Here is a 23,997-nt window from a genome sequence, read left to right as displayed (position 1 = left end):
AGAAATTGTATATAAACTAGAATTAGAAGTGTATTAAATAACTCAAATGTAGAATTGCTTAAATCGGTAAAAAAAAAAAAAAAAGATTACCTTATCCAGACGTTAACTGGTATGTATGCTACATTAAAAAAGTAAACTTAATGGAATTGTTAAATTGAAATCATATTTTAAATTTAGCATCAATTTGATTTTTTAATTTAACAAAATTTTTTAAACTAAAGCTTGATCTAATAAATTTTTAATTAGACAGTCTTATTCATGAATTTGAGATATTTGAAATAACTTCAAATAAATGAAATTATACACTTATGACTTTTAAATGTTATATTAAGCCATAGAAAGCTGAGATGCCTTGGTTGTAGGTAATTCAAGAAGAGCCTGAACTGTGACACCAACTTTCACAAGACCTCTTTCTTCCAAAATATGATGAGGCAAACAGAGTCTTTCCTGAAAAACAAAATAAGTGGTATCTGAACATTTGTTTCTAAATAGTGCAGTAGAGCCTAGATTAGTCAAAATTGGATTTTTAAAACATGCTTTCTATAAAACTTCAAGCACAGAGCACACAATTCTAATCTAAAATATCTGTGTTTAAAAGTAGACTCTTATGGTATGGGATTATATTCTACGGGCTGTATTTGACCTGTTAATCTTATCTACCTGAACAAGTATTTTAAAGTGAGATGATCATGCTAAAATGTTTCCTAAGCTCTTGTGCTGGAGTAGAAAGAACACTACATTTCCAGCCAGGAGAGGGGCCACATAATCTGAAATATTAAAATTTCTTGAGATTCAGTTTCTTTATCCTGAAGATAGAACTGTGTGAGAAACAAACAGAACAGTCAGTATGGGGAGGCACTCTGTAAACTGTTCAGTCCTGTACAAAATTGGTCACTCTGGTTCTACCAGTTCTGAGGTTCCATGGTATCTGATATATACAGCACGTCAGTACTTTTCTTGGCTTAAGGGTACTTCCCTCCAGCTTCTAGTGATGCTGTGTTGCTTCTTAGTTGCAATAGTCTAGAATTTGAAAAATAACAACTGCCTCCTCTTCTAAGCACATCATATGTGTCATTTGATCTTCGCAATTCTATAAGAAGTTTAGAGACAACTTTGTATTAGGTTTCATTAGCCTTCATTGATCCTCTTCTAACTTCCTAAAGTTTTCTAAGGGTTCTGTGTTCACCCTCTTCTCATTTTACACTATGTCCTCTCCATGGTATTGCCAAAGCATTGTCAAAACTGCAGGGATTAAATGGTTAATATGTAAGTGTACAACATCAAATAAATTTGGTAGCTATTTTTAAAAAAACAATGCAGTCCACTGCTTCAGTTGGGACATCATTCACCTCAGGAAAACAAGTGAGTAATGAACAGAATGAGTGGCAGACAGACCAGCTATGGGCCCCATCTAGTTCATAACTGTGTTTTAGTTGGGTGGGACAGTGTTTTACAAACCTGCAAACACATTTTGGTCCTCACTACGTCTGCTCCTTGAGTGTGTTGCTTGTGAATGTGCAGAGTTATAATCTGGTATGGTCTGAAGCTGTCCACCAGGTGCACTGGCTCTGGAGCATCCCGGGAGGTGCAAAGTCAGCCACTGCTTGGGGCCACCCAGCAGGAGATACAGGGCTATCTGCAGATGGCTGCTCCTTATATTGGGCTTCAAAGTGCCCAGGTGCAGCCAAGCTGTGAAGCAGGGCAGGCTGATGGTAGTGCCAGGTCTTGGGCCTCTTATTGATAAGTATGGGGCACACTGACACCAGCTGCTGCTTGTTTGACAGATTTTAGCAAAATATGAAGCCTAAGCCAGAAAAGGCTATTCATATGGAAAAGCTTGAGTGGAGTTTCAAATTGGATGGGGCAGAGTCTCAGGGAGTCACCAGGGTGGAGTGATTTGCTCAATTTGCATATTAGGATTTTATTATACAGGATTTGGTTAATATCTTCCCATCCCCTTACCTCCCCTTCCCTCGGAGATTCTTCAGTCTGTTCCATGTTTCCATGTCTCTGGTTCTATTTTACTATCACTCTATTTTGTTAATTTATTTTTAAAAAAATATTTTTATTGAATTCAGAGAGGAAGGGAGGAGAGAGAGATAGAAACATCAATAACATGAGAGAATCATTGATTGGCTGACTCCTGTATGCCCCCCTACTGGGGATTGGGCCTACAACGGGGGCATGTGTCCTTGACTGGAATTGAAATCAGGATCCTTCAGTCCATAGGCTGATATTCTAACCACTGAGCAAAACCAGCTAGGGCAGGTTATTTTGTTAGATTTCTTGTTCATTTATTTTGATTTTTAGATACAATTGTGGATAGATATGTATTTAATGCCATTTTATTGTTCATATTTTTTGTCTTCTTCCTCTTCCTCTTCTTAAAGAATACCCTTCAACATTTCATGTAATACTGGTTTGGTGGTGATGAACTCCTTTAGCTTTTTCTTATCTGGGAAGCTCTTTATCTGACATTGAATTCTAAATGATCGCTTTGCTGAGTAATCTTGGTTGTAGGTCCTTGCTATTCATCACTTTGAGTATTTCTTGCCACTCCCTTCTGTCCTGCATAGTTTCTGTTGAGAAATCAGCTGACAGTCATATGGGCACTCCCTTGTAGGTAATTAACTGCTTTTCTCTTCATCCTTTACTGTTGATTTCCTGTAATTTAGTCTTCATTTTGGTTCACTTATCTCCTTCATTTCTGACTGGATCTTTTTCATGTGTTTGAAATTCTCAATTTCTCCCTGAAAGTCTCACTAAGTCCCTTGAAGCTTTCATTAAGTTCCTTGAGCAACCTTATAACCATTGTTTTGAACTCTGCATCCAGTAATTTGCTTGCTTCCATTTCATTTAGCTCATTTTTTCTGGAGATTTCTTCTGTTCTTTCATTAGTGACATGTTTCTTTATCTCCACATTCTGGCTGCTTCCCTGTGTTTGTTTCTATTTATTAGGTAGAGCTGCTATATCTCTTGGAATTGACAGAGTAGCCTTGTGTAATAGGTGTCCAGTAGTGCCCAGTGGCTCAGCCTCCCCAGTCACCTGAGCTGGGCACTTTAAGTGCTCCCCTGTGTGGGATGTGCGCAGTCTTATAGTTGAGCTTTGACTGCTGTTGGTGTCACTGGGAGGAATTGACCTCCCGGCCATTTGGCTGTGAGGACCAGCTACTACTACAGTGGAAGACCTGCTGTTCAGGAGACACTCCTATGAAGCAGGACTTGCTTCAGTAGGGCTTTGGTCCTCACTACGTCTGCTCCTTGAGTGTGTTGCTTGTGAATGTGCAGAGTTATAATCTGGTATGGTCTGAAGCTGTCCACCAGGTGCACTGGCTCTGGAGCATCCCGGGAGGTGCAAAGTCAGCCACTGCTTGGGGCCACCCAGCAGGAGATACAGGGCTATCTGCAGATGGCTGCTCCTTATATTGGGCTTCAAAGTGCCCAGGTGCAGCCAAGCTGTGAAGCAGGGCAGGCTGATGGTAGTGCCAGGTCTTGGGCCTCTTATTGATAAGTATGGGGCACACTGACACCAGCTGCTGCTTGTTTGACAGATTTTAGCAAAATATGAAGCCTAAGCCAGAAAAGGCTATTCATATGGAAAAGCTTGAGTGGAGTTTCAAATTGGATGGGGCAGAGTCTCAGGGAGTCACCAGGGTGGAGTGAACAGTGTGAGCCAGGCTCATGGAAACTCAGATATGGCTGCCAGTTAGCTCTGCAATGGGGGAGGTCGAAGCATAGGAACAATGACCCCTGCGAGCACCACTGTCAGGGAGAAAGCTGCCCCCAAATTCTTGCTCTGATGCCAGACAATCCAGTTCCTCCACGTATGTCCTTGATACCCTTTTCCTCCCTCCCCCGCCACCAAGCTGTTGCCCCAGTGCTGGATCCCAGAGCGATCAAGTGCAAGTAAGTCAGTGTACTGGCCCTTTAAGAGGAACTGCCTGGCTCTCCACCAAATCACTTAACCACAGTCCCTGCTAGTTTTTACAGCCCCAAGTTATGGGGACTTCTCTTTCCAGCTTTGGAACCCTGGGCTGGGGGTCTGGTGTGGGGGTGGGACCCTTTTCTTCTTACAGAAGGCCTCCACAGTCAAGGTATCTCTCTCCCCCAGTTTAAAAATTACCACATGTAGGTGTCGGACCAGCCCATTCCATGCCTCTCCCCCTCCTACCAGTCTCAATGTGCGTTCTTCTTTACTTCTCTAGTTGTAGGACTTCCATTCAGCCAGATTTCAAGTGGTTCTGAATGATAGTTGTTCTGTATTTTAGTTGTCCATTTAAAAAAAAATCCAGTTTTTCTTGAAATACTAGAAACCTTGGCAGGATTGGACCCCTATTCCCAAAAAATAACAACTATATCCTCCATCCTGATTATTTAAAAAAATGTACTTTCTGCCAAGATCTCTCTATTGAACTGCAGATACAAATGTCAACTTGATACAGTCAAATGGATGTCAACAGACATATCAAAATTAACGTGTCCATAACAGAACTACTTCCTCACTAAATTACTTATCCTTCTATACCTGTGAATAATATACTGTTTAATCTCTCTTAACATAAACCTGAGAACCATAAGTTTTCTCTTTCTTCTTTACTCCAATAACCATTCATCACATACTATTGTAATATTCCATTTATCAAGAGTCCTCAAAAACTATCTTTTTTATCTCCATTTTCACTGCAGCATTAGTTGTTCTCCTAATACTTTGCTTATTTATTCAAATAACTACTGAAGTATATATTAGAGAAGAAAATAGGTTTCAAAATCAATGACTTTAGCTCCCACCTTAGAAAGTAGAAAAAAGCACATTAAACTAATGGCAAGTAGAAAGAAAAAATGAAGATGAGAGAAAAAAATAAACAGAAAATAATAGGAAACAAGTCAATAAAACCAAATACAGAAGATGTTTTTAAATCAATACACCTCTAGACAAATTAGTCAGAAAAAAAGAGAAAATACACAAATTTCCAATATCAGAAATAAGAAAACAGAGATTCCATAAATACTAAAGTAATAAATAACTTTACAATAAGATTGGCAAACTAGATGAAATGGACAATTTCTTTGAAAGACAGAGTATACCAAAGTTCATGCAAGAAGAAATAAGAAAAAAAAAACAGAATAGCTCTACGTCTATTAAAAGAAATTGAAATTTGATCATAGACCTAAATGTAAAATCTATGATTAGAAAACTTCTAAAAATAAACATAGGAAGAAAACTTTGTGACTTTGATTATGCAAAGATTTCTTTAGTTTGACACCATGATAAATTTTACATCAAAAATACATAAAGCTGTTCTTCGAAAGATACTACATAAGAATAAAATAACAAGCCAGCCAGGCCAGTGTGGCTCAGTGGATTGAGCATCGTCCCATGCACCAAGAAGTCACTGGTTTGATTCCGGGTCAAGGCACATGCCCAGGTGGTGGACTCAATCTCCAGGGTGGGGCAGGAAGGAGGCAGCTGATCAATGTTTCTCTCTCTCTGTAATCAATAAAAACATATATATATATTTTAAAAAGACAAGCCAAAGACTGAGATATAAAGTTTGTAAATCATACATCTGATAAAAGCCTTTGAAATCTCAAGCTCAATAAGAAAACAACCCAATTAAAGAATTGACAAAAGATTAGAATACTTCATAAAAGAATTCATAAAAATGGCAAATAAACCCTTGCCTGTACTAGAGTGTTTAGAAAATGGGAGTTGACTGATTCCTCCATAGCCCACCGTCCTTATGTTGAGGATAGGTGAGGCACTAATACTGCCCTAGAACAAGGTGTAGAGAAAAGACAATGGTACGTTAAGGAGAACAATATTTGTAAGACCTTTTCATGTACCCTCCTTGCCAAATGTGTCATGAAAGTGTCTGTAATATGTTGGACTGGCTTTTCTTTCATGTAAAAGAAAAGTATCCAAGTTAAGACAGTGGGTTTTGGAGTTAGACTATCTGGGTTCAAAGCATGGTTCCAGTGTTTACTAAAGGTGTGACCTTGGACAAGTTCCCTAACCTCTTGGTGCCTCACTTTCCTCATTTGAAAACATGCATTCATTCAATAAATGTTCATTGAGGAATCTTCCCCCAAAAAAGTCTTAAAACAAAAATGGAAAAACAGAAAAATGTATATAATACAATATTATTTGGGAAAAAACCTTCCTAATTTTTTATTTTCCCACTAAGAGATGAAGAACAGAAAAAAAGAAAGAACTAAAATAAAAATGGTTAAGAATTAAAATTTTAAAACATGTCAACCACAGAAAAGAGATAATTAGAAGAAAATAGGATATAGTTTCAGAATTACATAGCAATTCAACTGGTTCTCTACATATAAATTATATTTATTCATTTGAGAAAAGAGGTTAAAGTGGAATCTACAGACTAGACTATTATGAATGACAATGTTGAAAAGAGAGCTTAACAAGCCCAACTCATTATATAAGTGTATCAAATAAACACATTATAAATCTTAAACTTACATTTATTATATGTCAGTTATGTCTCAATAAGAATAATTTTAAAAGTTAAATTTTAAAAAGCACAACTAGATTGTGATCTGCTAACAATGTCATGTCCTCTCAAAAGTCAGTCATGTTGACATTAGGCTTATTAGATTTTCCAAAAAAAACAATATTTTGTTTATTCATTTTCATTATACATTGGCAACATAGCTCTGTTAACTTTATAGTATTGCAACTATTACATGAAACATAAGACAATTCCTACAAATTTCGTCCAGTGAGAAATTATCATAGTGTTACTACGATTTCCAACTAGACATTCTAAATAAAGTTTAAAACATTGCTCACCTTGCCTGGCTGGTGTGGTTCAGTGGTGGAGAATTGACCCATGAACCAAGAGGACACTAGTTGGATTCCCAGTAAGGGCACATGCCTGAGTTATGGGCTCAATCGCCAGTAGGGGGCATAAAGGAGGCAGTTGATTAATGTTTCTCACTCATCGATGTTTCTATCACTCTATCCCTTTCCCTTCCTCTCTCTCTAAAATCAATAAAAAAAAAATTTTAAAATAAAAACGCTGTTCACCTTGAATACAGATCTTCCAGTCAGTGTCTGTTATTGTGCAAAGGAGTCCCAAATGTCCTCCAGCAGGAAAAATGATAGCAGCAATAATCAAAACCAAATTGTAATATGGCCACTAAGTTATATTTATTCAATGATGTGTATGATGAGTCAATTTTCCCATATATGCAGCTGTTTTCTAAATGACTTTCAAAGTAGCTTTAAAACATTCATTAGAGAGCTGCTATAGTTAAAGCTGGAACTCAGTAGAAGGTACCAATGGAAGGTAATAATTTTCATGTTTAAAGAGCACTATTCATTCCTATTACAAAGAATAAGAACCCCAGTATGCATGTAATAAATTAATATTTAAATTAATTTGTTAGAAAAAAAAAACAATTACCTGTGAAACACCCAACTTTTTACAAGCATCAAGAAAATTTTCTACATTTCTTCGACATTTTGCCATGCTCAGTTTAGGCTGTAAAGTAAGAAAAAAAAGTGATTTTTCAGGCATATTTATCTTCCTTTACAGAACTAAAAATTGTAGACAAATCTTACCACAGCTGGTGATGGCACATGAATACTAGCTACAGAGCGTGGCCTTATATGATTGGCTAAATGGCAAAGAACAACCCCATCCATCAGTGCAGCTCCAATGTCATCAGGCAAAATTACTTTCAACTTGGATTCGAGATTCTACAAAGAAATGGGTATAAATCACAGATATTCTACCTAAATGTCTTATATATTTATATTATAAATCATGATATAATCCAAAATTTTAAAGAGCATTGAAAAGAAAACCCATACATAAATTATTAATTTTTCAAGTTAAACCCATTCAAAGCAGATCTGAAAGGTCAATCTGACTCACATTGCGAAGTTGTCGTATTTGCTCTCTTTCTTCCCGTAAATGTTCCATTTTTCTTCTCATTGTAAATCCAGGATCTGCTGCCCCATATTCTTGGCGAGACGAGCGGCTAAAAGCTATAAAAACAGAAATTTCCTAGCTTATTAAAAAGCTAATAAGAAGGATCAACCATCGGTAGGAAAAAGAGGCATGATAAAAAGAATCAATGCAGAATTACATAAAACGCTATTACTTATTAATACATTCTAAATAGATTTTACCTAATATCATTAAAATCTACTTATCTGCATAACTGAAAGCAACAGGGAAGATAAATGTAACAATTTCTACCACCTATATATGTTCTTATTTAAACATACTATTACATTTTTAGAAACTTATGATCCAGGTCAAAAATTATTAAACATAAATCATCCTTTATTATCTTTAAAGAAAAAGGAAACTATTCTTGAAGGTCAATACAGTTATTCAGGAATAAAAACTATAATTCAATACCTTGCCAAGTAACATGGATCCATTTTCTTTTGGGCTTGCCAAATGCGAAAAGATCCCTTTTTAAAACCACAATATAATGGTGTGCTATAATTTCAAACAGTGTTTGGTTTGCTGGCAGAGTGGTCATTCTAATAGCAGTCACAGTAGAGTAGAAATAAGACTGCAGTATATCTAAGGCAAAAAGCTGAGGTTTCAGGAGCTTGAAGGTAAAGAGGAAGAAAGAAATGGGGAATGGGAATTGGAAAGACAAATAAGGTTAAGAGAAAATTACTTTTAGGGGAGGGGAAAGAATCTATGTGTACTTAAAACTATGGAATCAAATCCCAGTTAAGTTTGGAAGCTCTAGTTTCACATAGAACCAATAACTTTTATATGCGGAATATATATTTACCTGATCTTGGCTTCAAGCCAAAAGGACCATGTGAAAAACCATCAGTTCTATCATATTCCTAAAAACAAAAAAAACAACAGCAAATAAAACCTCTTTTCTTTCAAAATAATTAAGATCGTTATTCATATCCATTTCAATTTTGAAAAGTATGTTTTTGCATGATTAGTGAAGCAGAAAAGGTCAAATGCATTTCAATTCAAATTGATAATTTCACTTTTAAAATATGTATAAATATTTGCTAATTGACCTGATAACATAAGCCTTTAAATACTTCTCTCTCATAATATAAATAAAATTAAAAATTAAATTACTGAATTGTATAAAATAAAGATATTACTTTTGAATAAATAAGAAATTAATGTCTCCCCCCAAATGAAGTAAACATCAATGAAAAGATGAGTGAAATTAGCAACATTTACTCAGTATCCACCACGGACTTGACACTTAATGGATAATATGAGGCAAATCTACACATTCATACTAACAGGAGTTGCAGAATGATAGATGATAAATTATTATGTCTTCTATTAAAATGTACATTGCTTCAAAGTGCTTTCACACAGTTACATGCTTGGAAAGAACTGTGGCATACTTTTAAAAATCTGAACTTGGAGTCAGAAAGCTTAAGCTAAGTCTTAAGCAAAACATTTAATTTCTGTGACTGTTTCTTCATCTTTAAAATGGGGTGTTGTGAAGATTAGCTGAGATAACTAAAAGAAAGCCCTTTGTAAATGTAAAGTGGTAAGATAAGGTCATTTTAGGAGCATCGTATTTCATTTGTGCAACAACTGTGAAGTATATAGAGTCTGGATTTCAGTCACTTCTCTACCATTTATTGACTGGAGTCTTTGGGCAAAGTTATCAGTCTCTTCAGCTATAACATGATGAGGCTAATACCCAGCTCATGGGATTGCTCTTAGGTTCAAATGTAGAGGCAAGCCTTTGTTAGCAGTAAAGTACTATACTAATATATCTTTTATCATTTTCCTTTCACACATGAAATTGAAGCAACCAGAATTCTGCTGATTCTGTGTATTTTCTGATTAACATGTGATATACAGTTCAAGCTGAATGTCAGTTGAGCTACCTCACAGTTTGCCTTCATTCTTTTGGTTAAAATATTATGAATTCCCAGACAAAATTTTATTTATCCAAATGCAAGCAAAATGTATTAAATAAACAATATGATTTACTTGAGAAAACTGGCACTAATACTCTCCCTGTAGGCACTGATCATAAAATCACAAAGCAATCAGGCAAATAAGTAGTCACTTATATGCTTACATTTGTTATAACTGAAAGTAAAAGACTAACAAAAGCATATGACAAAGACAAATTTTAGGATATCCTAATTTAAATTATTTTCCAAAACAATGTAAATCATTTTACCTATCATATAAATAATTTAGAAACATGTTTATAAAATTAATGTCTAAGTCTGTTTAAAAGTTTTACAATTCAACTCATCCAAAAGAACAAATAATCCTAGCTTTAAAAAATATTCAACACTAACTATATAAAAAAATACTACCTAATTAACCAGAGTTATATGGTGAATTTGGATCATCCAAACATTTAGGCAAAGTCCTGAATTCACCAAATGAGTGCATGATCATTTATTTACTAATGTCAAAACATGTTTAGAACACTAAATAAAGTAATCTGAAGTAGAAGAGATACTGTTTGGAATTTTAAAAACTTGCATCGTGTTGTAAAGCAATAGGTTTAGCTAAATTAGAATCAACCATTCAAACCACCAGAGTATTTGGTTGAGATCTAACAAACTTTCATCTGCCCATCCTCCCCATGCCACCCAGTTTATGATGCCAGGAAATGTGTATCCTCCTGTCGATAGGAACAACCCACTGCAGGGATGTTTCTCGTGGAAAAAGGAAGTTTCTCTTGCATTGCTTTCAGACCTAATTGGCTATGAGAAAAACCAAAGGTCATTGCACAATGCTGCCGTACTTTGCAAATTTCAAACTTTAAAGCTGTTTCTATAATTTATTTCAAAATATGGATTAATTATACAAAATAAAAATTGTATATATCGAATGCTTTTTTCTGATCCATAAGCATTTCCCTATGAGTAACTTGTTATATTTATTATGAATATTTGTACAAAAATATGGTGGTGTTCTTAGAATTCTTTATAGGCTAGGTTTGTACAAATTAATCTAGATGGCTTTCTAAATTATGGGTGAATAAATTACATTGTAAAAAAAAAGATGAGGTTAGAGAGAAGAGACAAGAAAGAAACGTATGTACACATATAAAAACAGAACTTGTACCTCAGATGATACTGGAGATTGTGGTGACATGTTAGCATTATCACTGTCTTGCTAAAATATAAAAATAAAAAGATGAAAAATGAAATTAAAACATGAATGATAATTTAGACATATAAAAAGAAAACTGAAAATTGATCAACTGCTACAGAAAATCTGGAAAATATGGTCTACCACCTTGCTACTCCAGGTGTGGTCTCTGAACCAGCAGCAGCAGCCTCTGAGAACTTGTTAGAAAGGCAGAATCTCAGGCCTCACCCAAGACCTACTTAATTAGAATCTGTATGTCAATGAAGTGATTCATAAGCACTTTAAAGTTTTAGAAGCGCTATCCACTCACATAATATTTTCCTATAAATTTATTTCCTTTCTATATCACAAAAGAAAAACCTTTTCATATTTCTTAGAAAAGATCCATATGTTAAGATAAATTTCTGATGGAAAATGGCATTAATAGGTTACAATCCAAGGCAAGTGCATGAAGACATGCAAAAATTCCATCACCCCAAATAAAAACATTTACCTGGAAAAATATGTGTAGCTAATATAGGCTTAGAAATAATTTAATTGCATAAAGTAATATTAAGTAGCCCATGTTTTTTGCATGACTACTACCAACCCAACACAAAAATCTTAACATTTAATCTTGAATACGCACACCACACAGGACATTTATTCACCAGTCAACAAATGATTACTGACTACTTACTGTATGTCAGGTACTGTGCTACACATTCGAAATACAGAAATTTAGTAAAATCATCCACTCAAGGATCTCTCAGTCTAGCGGGAAAATAGATTCAGTCATATAGGTAATACAGCCTTCTCTCAGTAAAACAAAGAGCTCTGGATGGCATATTTTGAGGCACAAGGGGCAATTGGAGAGATGGTGGCTGTGGTTGAGAAAGGCAAATTTCCTGAGTCACAATAAGAACTGAGTAGGTGTTTAGCAGAAAAAGAAAAGAACGGCATTCCAAGAGGAGAAGACAAAACAAAGGCACAGAAGCAATGAATGAGGAGTGCAGAAAGCTTTTGAGCAGTTCCCTATTTCTGGAGAGTAAGGTGAAAGGAGGGCAAATCGGGATTTGAGGCTGATATAAACAGGGTCTTGACTAAGGACTTAGAATTTACCCTCTAAGTGATGGGGAGACATTGAAGCTTTCTAAGCAAGGGAACGGCCTGATCACATTTGTGTTCTTTGAAACCATCATTGTGGCATATGTTAAGATAAATTTCTGATGGAAAATGGCATTAATATGTTACAATCCAAGGCAAGTGCATGAAGACATATTGGATTGTATGTAGTAAGTAGTCACTAATCATTTGTTGAATGGCGAATAAATGTCCTGTGTGGTGTGCTAGAGCTGTGAGAAAGGACTGGAGCAAGGAACAGGTGAGCAAGGGTGGTACTGCAGTAGTAAAGGCAAGAAATGATGAGGGCCTGTGCCGGGACAGAAAGAGCAGATGTGCAGGTGGGGGATGTATTCAAAATATTTCAGTATAAAAAAAGTATGTCTTGATAACTGATTAGATATTGAGGCAGGCAGGACAAAGTGGACAAAAAATATAAAGGGACAGGGAGAAGAGCCAAGCTGAATCACTAGAGTTCAGAATTCAGCAAACGTTTTCTGCATGATCCCATTTCATAAAATTAAAGGTGTTTTCAGAAGCCCTGCCAAGAACCAACATAAAATTAACTACCAATACCTCCAAACCAAATACACAAAGCTTAAGTATCTATGCAATGAGACTATCATTTGAAAAATTCCAGGCTGCTGCATAGCTTAAAATGGTGAGGTAAAAAAATTTATAGTAATGCACAAACTGTAGAAATCTACTAGTAAGTTTAAATGTAAAACAGAACACAGAATTTGTGGAAAGAGCTTAATAAATTCCAAACAAATCTCAATTGACCACTAGGTTGATTTAGGAAAATATAAAAATTTTGAATTCTTGAATTTCAATTTCAAGATGAATGTTAGAATTCTAAAATTAAACTATTGGAATTACAGGAATTATTGGACATACAGATATTATATGATTAAATTAATACTTATATGATGATTCTCAGTTGTTTTTTTACTGGAGAAAACCCAGGCATTAAATCAATAACAAAGACACTGAAAGATGAATTACATTGTACTCAGATTGAGCCAACTACATATGAAAAGTAAACATTTCCAAAACTTGGTAATATTACCCTCTTTTCTCACCTCATCATTTTCATTGCCACTTGAACTCTTCCTTGATGATTTATACTGAAAAATATTTAAAACACATACTTTAATTTTCCTTGAACATGGGAATTCTCTACTAGTAAATTATATGTGAGGCTTATTCATATTTTGCTATTTTTGTTAAATTATGTGATATTAAGTTTAATTACATAACCAGTTTAAATGGTCCTACTACTTACTAGTAGCTAACACATACAGTACTTTCTATGTGCAAGGCATTGCTTTAAGTATTTTATGTATATCAAGTAACAATTCCTCCCTAAACCAATCCATTTTTCATTCATTCAGTTTTTCAACCCGAGGGTTGTCTTAAATCCTCTCTTTTCTTAATCCACTAAATCCAACATGTCATCATGTCACTTGTTTTTATCTCAGACTTACTTTTGAATTCTCACAACTATCATCCTATTCTAGCCCCCATTATATCATATTTAGTCTGTAATCTCACCATTTGAAAACGTCATCTATTATTAAGAAACCTACTGATTTCAGGTAAAAACAAAACAAAACACCACCACTACATTAAATGTATATATTGGGTATATAATAATAGTAATAGTGATGGTAGCTAACACTATGCCAGCACTTACTATATACCAGGCACTAATTGAAATGTCTTACATGTCAGACACTGATTGATGTGTGTTACACTTATTAACCCATTTAATTTTTGTAACAACTCTGAGGTAAATACTATGGTCTTCATTTTAAACTTAGGCATAGAGGTGATATGGTCAATACCAAAAAAGGCTAGTATGTGAAAAGTGCTTCTTAGAATCAAGGATATACAAGTATGACAACCACTACTGTGTTCTTACTTCTGATTCCTCACCACCACAAATACTCTTGCAAATCAGTGCAGATTAACCTTCTCCAAACACTACTTGTAACTCATGACTCTTCTGTTGGAAAATCCTACTAACTTCTGGATTATGTCCAAATTACTTTGCCTGGCATTCGAGGTTGTATTTAATGGCCCCATTGACTTATGCAGCATTATCTTCCATAATTCTTCAAAAAATAAATAGCCCACCTGGTAGCTCAACCACAAATTGGGGGCTAAGCGGTATTGGGGGTTACAAATACAAACCTCCTCTGTCTCCTCTGTCTCTCTTGTGATTTCTATCAGGGTACTTGCTCTTTCCAGCTGATCCCAGACAAAGCTACAATATGCTTTCAATCCAATGTTCCAGACTGCCACTGAATGGAGTCTGCAACGTGTGAATAAATCCATTTGCTACCCCACGGTATGATCCCCACTCATGTCACTTATTCTTGGTTTTATTCGACTCCAACAAAACAATGACATTTGGACAGCAGACAACAGGACTCCAAGATGGCATCAGTCATACCGGCAAAGAAGAAACCCATGGATGTTAAAATAAGGGAGCTGCCAAGTTGGAAACCGATGCAGGATTTTACCCCTAAAGGCACTGTTGGAGTGTTTCTAAGAGGTTACTATCAATGGGTATTACAAGAATGTCAATATGAAGAAAAGGAGCATTACTGAGGCTTTCTATTATGCTGGCAGCTTAGGTACTTTTCCACTACTGCCTTTCTTACAACGAGCTCAACAGCGAGCATCTACTCAGTATCACAGAAGAAAGCCCAGTGTGGAGGGCAGAGTCTGCATTCCTGACCATGGCTTTCTTTGCTGGGCACCCCTGATCTTTGCTAAATGCTTTCATATTCTAACTGAGAATTAACATCCAATAATAGATGATTAATACAAAACAAAATAAAACAAAACAAAGGGACATTTGAGTGAATAAGCTAATATTTACTAAGTGTATACTCTGTGGCAAGTGCTACTCTAAGCACTTTACATTAAATCATTCAATAGTTATAACAATCCTGTAAAAAAAGAAAAGATACTATTCTAGATGCCCAGGTTCTTTTTTTTTTTAAATATATTTTATTGATTTTTTACAGAGAGGAAGGGAGAGAGACAGAGAGTCAGAAACATCGATGAGCGAGAAACATCGATCAGCCGCCTCCTGCACATCCCCCACTGGGGATGTGCCCGCAACCCAGGTACATGCCCTTGACTGGAATCGAACCTGGGACCCTTCAGTCCACAGGCTGACGCTCTATCCACTGAGCCAAACCGGTTTTGGCAGATGCCCAGGTTCTTAACCACCATGTTATATGCTTCCATCTCTAAATCCTGAATAATTAGTAGAAATTTACCAGAAATGAAAGGGCTAATGGGATTCCCAGAAAAAGAAAAGCACAAAGAAATAAAAAAGCTCAGCCTCTGCAGAAAACAAAGCGATGTGACTAACGGGGACGTGAACTGTGACAGGAAATAAAACTTAGAGAAGTAGGTAAGTATGGCCCATGAAATTTTTAAGCTGTCCAAACTTTACGTTATTAATAATGGGGAGCCAATAAAGAAATTCAAGTCAGGAATCTCTCAAAAGCTGTGAAACTAGAGAAGGGAGGGAGCATTAAGAAGTTATTACATCTATTTTTTAAAAAAGAAGTTATTGTAATTACCCAGACACAAAAGAAAAATGAGGATTTCCACAAAAGCCAGGGTAACTGAGATGGAGAAGAGGTGATGGATTGGAAAAAAAAGATGTTCAATTAACATCCCGGTGACCAATTAGGCGAGGGAATGAGAGGGGGAAAGACGAGAAGGACTGAGGTATAAAGCTTAGACAATAAAGCAGATAACACTACCACTAACAAAAATAAAGAATAAAGCCCGGCCAGCATGGCTCAGTGGTTGAGCGTTGACCTATGAACCAGGAGGTCAAAGTTCATTCCCGGCCAAGGCACACGCCTAGGTGGCGGGCTCGATCCCGTGTGGGGTGTGCAGGATGCAGTCAATCAATTTTTCTCTCTCATCATTGATGTTTCTATCTCTCTCCCTCTCCCTTCCTCTCTGTAATCAATAAAAATATATATTTTAAAAAAGAATAGTAAGGAGCAGTCCTGGCTGGTGTGGCTCAGTTGGTTGGGCATGGTCACGTGCAATGATAGGTTGTGGGTTGGATTCCCCGTCAGGGCACATGCCCGGGTTGCAGGCTTGATCCCATAGTGGATATGAAAGCAGCAGCCAGTTGATGTTTTGGCTTTGCTTGGGTTTTTTTTTTCCTCTCTCTCTCTTCCTCTCCCTTCCCCTCTCTCTAAAAGTCAATAAAAATATATATTTTTTATTTTTAAAAAAATAGGATAGAAAGAAGGAGCAAGTTCCATGATAAAGGGCCAGGAAGGTGAGACATACTGAATGTGAAATACACGTAGGGCACCAAGACAATTAGAAACACAGGTTTGGAGACCAGAAGTTCGGACCCAGATGAATATAAGAGACATTTGGAGTCATAAAAGTTTCACAGAGTTTTTAGAGTAATAAAAAAAGAATGAGACCTTAAAGAGCAAGCAGAAGTTAGATAAGAACATAAAAAAGAAAAGACAAATCAGGGAAGAGTAATGTGAGGTACAAATCAAGAAAGGAGTTTCAAAAAGAAGGATGTGGTCATCACTGTCAAATGCTACACTGGATTTTGCCTTTAGGAGGTTAATGTGAAGAGATATGGCAATAGCTGAAAGGGGAATCTGAGATAATGGTAGAGATCTGAGCTTATTTATGAGACGGAAGGTAGTAAAAAGGACATAGAAAAATGAGCGGATAATTGATAATGGAAAGAAACAAAGGATGATGCAGTCAATAACTTAAATAATGAGACTTTTATTATTGTTACTTAACTACTATTCTAGCTAAAAATGCCTGTTATACATAAAAACTTAGAAAGATGCTACTAAGTTGTCATTACTGTACATATTTAAAGGTCCAAAACCTAATATATACATAGCTTTGAAAATATTCTATAAGGCCAACTTTTTACTAATTCTACTCAGCTGTCCTCGGTTAATATTAGTCTGAATAACTGAAGTTTTTTTTTACAGCCAAACTTAAAAACCACAATAAAGGCCTGTTCAGAAACAGAAAGGTCAGTTCATCTTTGAAGCTTACATTAATTTCACAGGAAAGATAGTAAGTATGCACAAACTCTGACTCAGAATAAAGCAGGTTATTTCACAAGCCCACTTGGCTTCCTTATTCCATTATAAAAGTAACTATGATCATAAATATATATATGTATGTATATATATATGTACATATATATAGTTAGTCTTTAAATTAAAATATTATACTATATTTATGAAGTTAGATGTATTTTATGAGTCACTACAATGTTCTGTCACAATGAGAGTGGGGAAGGACATGTAATGAGAATAGAGCCACAGTTGTCCAATACTCACCTCACTAACTACAGATAAGTTTTCTTACAGACCCTGGGAAAATGGAGGATGAAACAAGGCTGTAAAAAGATAAGGTGCCTCAATGGTTCCATTACTCCAAAAAGAAATACATTTTTGAACACAGGACACCCTTTGTCTGGCTGCTGCACCTGGACCCTGACCCCCTCCAGTTTTTCTCAGGAACGCTGACCATTCTCCAGTCCCAGGAACGGGCTGGGCTGTGTGTAACATCATAGAAGATTAGCCACCTTGCTTTCGGACTCTGAGCTCCTGAAGGCCGGACTATAGGCTCTACCCTTCCCTTTCCATGTTACACGTGTAGCTCGCACCTGCACGTAGCTATCTTCTCCCTCCTGTGTGTATATAACCAGCCAACTGGCAAGGGAGGGTCAGAGCTGAATTTCCAGGGTGACTGACTGCTCTCCCATATTGCTGGCAGTATTAGAATAAATGTTCATATATGATTCAACCCTGTCTCTGCTTAATTGGCTTGACTGGTGACAGGCAGCCCAGACCCCTTGGTTGTCCGGTTACATAATTTGGCGACTCTGCCGGGACCTCCAGTGGGATTTCTTCTGAGGTGAGTACTGGAGAGCCTGCTTGCTGGGGGGACTGGGGGGTTCCTGGGGCTGAAATCGGGACTTTTTTACTTGCAACACTGTCAGGAATTTTCCTGTGGAGTCCACTGTCAGCTCCAGCAATCCTCGTCCTCCCACCTAAGTTGAATCAAGCATTTTTTGTAAGAGAGCAAGAGGAATCAAGTGTGCTTGTGTAGCACGAGAGCTGCTTCTTGTCTGGGCTTCTTTGTAAGGAAGCTTATACTGCGTAAGGCATGCATGTACTGGGTGAGCCTGACCAGGTCCTGGTGGCAAGAGACCTCCAGAGGTCCTTGTCTGGTCTCGGAGCCCTTAGTCTGAGCCACTCTGGGAGGAGAGACTTTGCTCTGCTTTAGTGTTTTGTTTTGTTTTTTAAACGCAGGGCATTCTGTGGTTTCTGTGACTGGACAATGAGTATGGTCTAAAGCTCGTCTGTGGTTGTGCGCGCCTGTAAATATTGAACATAGAGCGTCTCTGTTGATTGTTGCTTTGTGTCTCTTTGTTGTCTAATTTAATTTAAAGATGGGGCACATTCCACTTGGCTGGGGGCTCCAGCTGCCGAACCCATGGCAGAGTTAGCAGGAACTTCCCAGCAGCTGCCAAGAGTTCTTTATCTCGGGTTACTCCCTGCTCTCCCTTTCAAGGCATCAGCCACCCATAACGCTTAGCTAGTAAGCGTTCTTGTCTTTCTGTAATGTAACTTTGATTACAGATGTTATTTTCTTTATCTTTTGGGGACTTGGTTTGCACTTCACTGTTTCATGAACATTGGGAATCCTGTCTAGGCTGTTGGGGCTTTGTGCCACTCAGACCTTGTGAAGGTCATTTGCTACGCAGGTTGGTATGAGATAAGATAGTAAGGCTAGTGTCCCAGTCCCTTCTTTTGAGAGTACTCATTTATTTACTTTAGAGGTTGTTTTGTTTCTGTTTTAAAGGGTGATAAGATCTCTTATATGCAAGCTATCATGTTGTTACATCATAAGAATTCTACTCAGAAAAAAAAAACATATAGATATGGGAAATAACTCTTGTAAACCCCCCTCCCACTCATCTTTTCTCCAGCCTCTTAAAAGTTGTCAAGGTCATGTTATCTTTGTTACAAAATTTGCCAAGAAAATGCCTTGGGTAATAATTGACTTTAAAATCTCAGTTGTTAAGACATAATGAATAGGTATAACTAAAATGAAGGGTTTTAATAAAGTGTTACAATCTATATATATAAAAGCCCAAGCGACCATTATGACTGGTCGCTATGACACGCACTGACCACCAGGGGGCAGATGCTCAATGCAGGAGCTGTCCCCTGGTGGTCAGTGCACTCCCACAGCCAACCTCCTGCAGTCCTTCCACCTGGATGGCTGGCCCCGATTGGCCCCTATGGAGACTGGGCAAGATAGCCCCAATGGCCCTGATCACTAGTCAGGCCAAAGGACCCCACCTGTGCACGAATTTGTGCACCAGGCCTCTAGTATAATTATATTTATCTAAATACAGTTTTCCAAAGTCTTTAGTAGCTTAGGTAGCTTAAAACTTTAGAGTCTTGCTGATTTAAATAATAAAAAATTATTAAATATCTAGGTATTTTGAAATAACAGGATACTGAAATATTAATTGATCTGAGTTTGCCTATTTTGGGCTTCTTATTGCAGAGAAGCTGGAGAATGGACTTAAATGTATTAATGAACATATCGTACATTTTATTTGAAATATATCTCTTAAAAATGTGAATGTATTGCCAATTTGAGAAATGTTAATTACTTGTCACCTAAAATTTTTTCTAAAAGAATTCTAAATAATTGGAAAGAAGTTATATAGTTTTGAGAATAGAAGGAATGTGGTATGAAGATGAATTTTAAAGAAGAAAGTAGGTTATTCTAAAACTGGTTATTTCTAAATGAGTACAAAGGTTTGTGAACATCACAGAAGGGTTATGAAGAGAAATCTTAAAAGGAAATTATAGATATACTAAATCATATATCTAAAGTAAACTAATACAAAATTTGTTTGGTTCTTTTCCAGTCTGTTAAAAGGGAAGGATACCATGTGAGTTGCATTGTAATTAAATCTATAACTGTGTCATTTAAAATTCTTTTGTCATTTACAGACATTGTTTAACTCTGATACATTTACAGAAATGTTCCATCTTCTGAAAGATCCATGGAAAAGAATCTAATTTATCGTTAGCTACATATCTTGGAGAATAAACTTTCAGATCATCCCCTGGAACTGGATGAAAATTATTAGAACTCTATAGAGTATCTGGATTTCCATAAACACTGGCAAGAAAAATCAGGAAAAAAGAATTTGACTATAGGACTGAATGAATTAAAAATAATTATAGCTTTTGCAATTTTTTGAAAGTATTACTGATTTTTAACCTTCTTGTTTTCCAGACATAAGAAAACTTGTTTCTTTTCGTAAAGCACTTTAATAAATTATACTTTCATAAGCCATATTGAGGCATTTATATTTTTCTCCCTACCTGATTTGGTAACTCTTAATGAGTATTATTGTTCTCATGGCAATGTGTTTGTTTGCATAAATCCAATAAGAATCTGTTTTCTTCATAACAGGACACAAGGCAGTTTCCAATTGTGGTTTTATTAACTAGCACTCTGCTAGAACGTCATGTCTGAGAGAGACATCCTAGGACTCTAGATGTCACCAGAAAGCTCTAAGGAATGAAGACTGACTTTGAAGCTGATAAGCCCCTTAGATAAATAGCCTAGTACCTTGCTTGGTCACATGGTTCATGGCAATCTTTCCAGGTAAGGAATGAAGGTTCCTTTCCTGATAGCAAGAAGGAACCTCAAGACACCTGTGGGGACCTCAACAACTTGAGGTATTTACCCACCCCTATCGGTATTGCAGGCAAAGTCTGATGGCCACTGTGCAGCTTGGCTTCTTTGCCCTGAGAGTTAACTTTGTGAGATCCAGCAAAGCAGATTTTAAAAGCCTATATAATCAATTGCCATTCCTGTTGTGTTTATGCAAATTAATCAGGCCAAACTGGAACTCAATACAGTAAACAGATTAGTCTTGATTTGGCTCTTTGATGAAAATGAGGGTAATCTTAGGGAGAAAAATTGTGTTTCAATGGAAACCATAATACCCAATTGTAGGTAATGAACTCCAACGCAGTTAACTGTCTTCAAAGTTTTTTTAAAAATATATATTTTATTGATTTTTTACAGAGAGGAATAGAAAGGGATAGTTTGAAACATCGATGTGAGAGAAACATCGATCAGCTGCCTCCTGCACACCCCCTCCTAGGGATGTGCCCACAACCAAGGTACATGCCCTTAACCGGAATTGAACCTGGGACCCTTCAATCCGCAGGCTGACGCTCTATCCACTGAGCCAAACCGGTTAGGGCTTCAAAGGTTTTTTTAAGGTTTGTCTGTGTATGCCATACAGACCTCAGCACCTGATGACATCACCAGAGATGTTCTAACAGCAATCTATCAGATTGTCACTGTGTGATTTCATTCCAGCAGAAGCCTTACATCTGGAAATCTTTTCAACTGGTTTATGATTTACTATATACGTGAACCCTTATGTTTTGTGTTCTTCTGTTTCATAGAATGTATGCTTATGTCCCTGCTTAACTAACTGATTACTCAAATAGTATGGGCCTCACTGTAGAAGCCATCTGCATCACTGTGTCCTAAAAATAAGACTCAACAGTTTGGACTCATAAGTAAGTCAATGAAAATGAATGGTCTATCGGCCTCACTTAAAATTGCTTTCCCCTTTTTGGCTCCCTTCTTCACTTGTCAGATAGGGAGGACTTCAGGATTCTACCACCCATCAACAGGAAGTAGTAAAGAGATCCGACGCCCCTTTTCCCTAAAAGAATTCAGAGCCAAAATCCATAAGGGGAAAATTTAATAGGCCAGGACTGATACAGTTCAATAGTAAGACATTTTCCATATAAAACTAATCTCATAGATATGAGATGATAACACTAACAGGGGGGAAATGAGAGTGAGGAAGGACATGTAATGAGAATAGGGCCACAGGTGTCTAACAATTAATAAGAAGTTTTCTTAAAGCCCCTGGGAAAATGGAGGATGAAACAAGGCAGTAAAAAGATAAGATACCTCAATGGGTCCATTACTCCAAAAAGAAATACATTTTTGAGCACAGACCAAGGACATGACACACTTTGATTTGGTTGCTGCACCTGGACCTTGACCCCCTCCAGGAGTTTTTTTTCAGGAACGCTGACCATTCTCCAGTCTCAGGAATGGGCTGAGCTGTTTGTAACATCATAGAAGATTAGCCACCTTGTTTTGGTACTCTGATCTCCTGAGAGCTGGACTGCAGAGTCTACCCTCCCCTTTCCATGTTACACTTGTAGCTCGCAGCTGCACATAGCTATCTTCTCCCTCTTCTGTGTATATAACCAGCTAACTGGCAAGGGGAGGTCAGAGCAGATCTTTGTGGGTGACCTGCTGCTCTCCCATACTGCTAGCAGTATTGGAATAAATGCTCATATATGACTCAACCCTGCTTCTGCTTAATTGGCTCAAGTGGTGACAGGCAGCCCAGACCTCTTGGTTGTCCAGTTACAACAATAGTAATGAGATACATTTCAAGGCAAATATATGTGACATTTCAAGAAATCAAATAATCCTTAAAAGTAACTAAGTATAGTTAGCCTAATATTCTTTAACTTTTTTTGGTTTAAAAGTCAATTGTCAAATACATTCAGAAAATTCATGTGCTATCATTTTTATAAGAAATTAAAGCTATTCATTTATATGAAAAATAATTTATAAAGAGGTTAGATTTTCATATTTTATTGTGTATCTTATTAAAACAATATGAATACATTTCTGTAAAAGATTTTAAAATAAAGTAATGTCTTTCTTAGATTAGCTTTCCTTTGAGAAATGCAGTGATTTTATTTTGGCAACAAGGATATTAAATTGTATTTACTAGAGTAGTACATGACAGTGGCAAGGGAGTCTGAAAGATTTAATGTGACACTCCTACAGTGATTTACTTACTCATATAATCTGACTAAATTTAACTTCTTGCTCACATAATCTGGCCAATATGTTGAAACATGTTTTACCTAGTTTCAGGGGCTTCTCTAAAAAACATACTACTCAAAATTACTCTTGGCAACTAGAAGTGATAATTGAGGGACACACACACACACACTTTTAATAAGTATACTGAATAACAGCACCATAAATAATGTACCATGTAATACAAAGAGATCCCATGGCTCAGTCATTTATATGCACTAAGCAAAAATTCCACAAAGCTCTGTATGTTTCATAACATAGCAAAGCAAAAGAAACCATTCCTAAGCAACCTCAATTTGATACAAATTGATACAAATCTTTGGAGTAGCATATTTTAATATTTAATTAACTATAAACCCAGATTTATTCAGTAATTTATCTTATGAATAACCCTTTGGATTATCAGAAGATAGGTAATTAAGAGAACTTCTTTTGAAAGAAAGACACTTCATGAAAATCAATGTTATTTTTATTAGATTATTACAGTTAAATGCTTCAATGATATTTTAATCATGAAAATACTGGACATTCTGAGTAATAGTTTATACTTAACTTAGAGAGTAGTATCTCAACTTTATAATTATTTTTACATTTTAGGAAATAATAGTTCAATTTTGTTCAAGTGTCCTAACACTGACATCTTCTGACTACTGAGGAGAACTACAGATCTCCTCAAAATATTTCCCAGTGACTGAAGCATACCTTCGTATGGAAGAAATTAGCATTTGTTGAATAATGATTATGTAATGGACACTTCAAGGATTATTTTATTTGATTTCTT

At 36.5% G+C, this 23,997-nt stretch overlaps 1 protein-coding gene across 1 annotated transcript in view; it reads right to left on the bottom strand.

The window, feature by feature from the left end:
* Window positions 1-226: 226 nt before the first annotated feature.
* The window catches only part of LRCH2 (leucine-rich repeats and calponin homology (CH) domain containing 2), a 131,839-nt gene continuing 108,068 nt past the window's right edge, over window positions 227-23,997 (bottom strand). The window contains exons 15-21 of the mRNA XM_006759219.2: window positions 13,286-13,330; window positions 11,076-11,126; window positions 8,785-8,842; window positions 7,902-8,014; window positions 7,586-7,723; window positions 7,428-7,505; window positions 227-447 (exon numbers count right to left, since the gene is read on the bottom strand). Of these exons, the coding sequence (XP_006759282.1) occupies window positions 328-447; window positions 7,428-7,505; window positions 7,586-7,723; window positions 7,902-8,014; window positions 8,785-8,842; window positions 11,076-11,126; window positions 13,286-13,330 (603 nt within the window). The 3' untranslated portion in view covers window positions 227-327. The remainder of the gene's footprint in view (window positions 448-7,427; window positions 7,506-7,585; window positions 7,724-7,901; window positions 8,015-8,784; window positions 8,843-11,075; window positions 11,127-13,285; window positions 13,331-23,997) is intronic.

This window comes from Myotis davidii, unplaced genomic scaffold (genome assembly GCF_000327345.1).
Source record: "Myotis davidii unplaced genomic scaffold, ASM32734v1 scaffold1596, whole genome shotgun sequence".
NCBI lineage: Eukaryota > Metazoa > Chordata > Mammalia > Chiroptera > Vespertilionidae > Myotis > Myotis davidii.
This window is presented reverse-complemented; position numbering and strand designations above follow the sequence as displayed.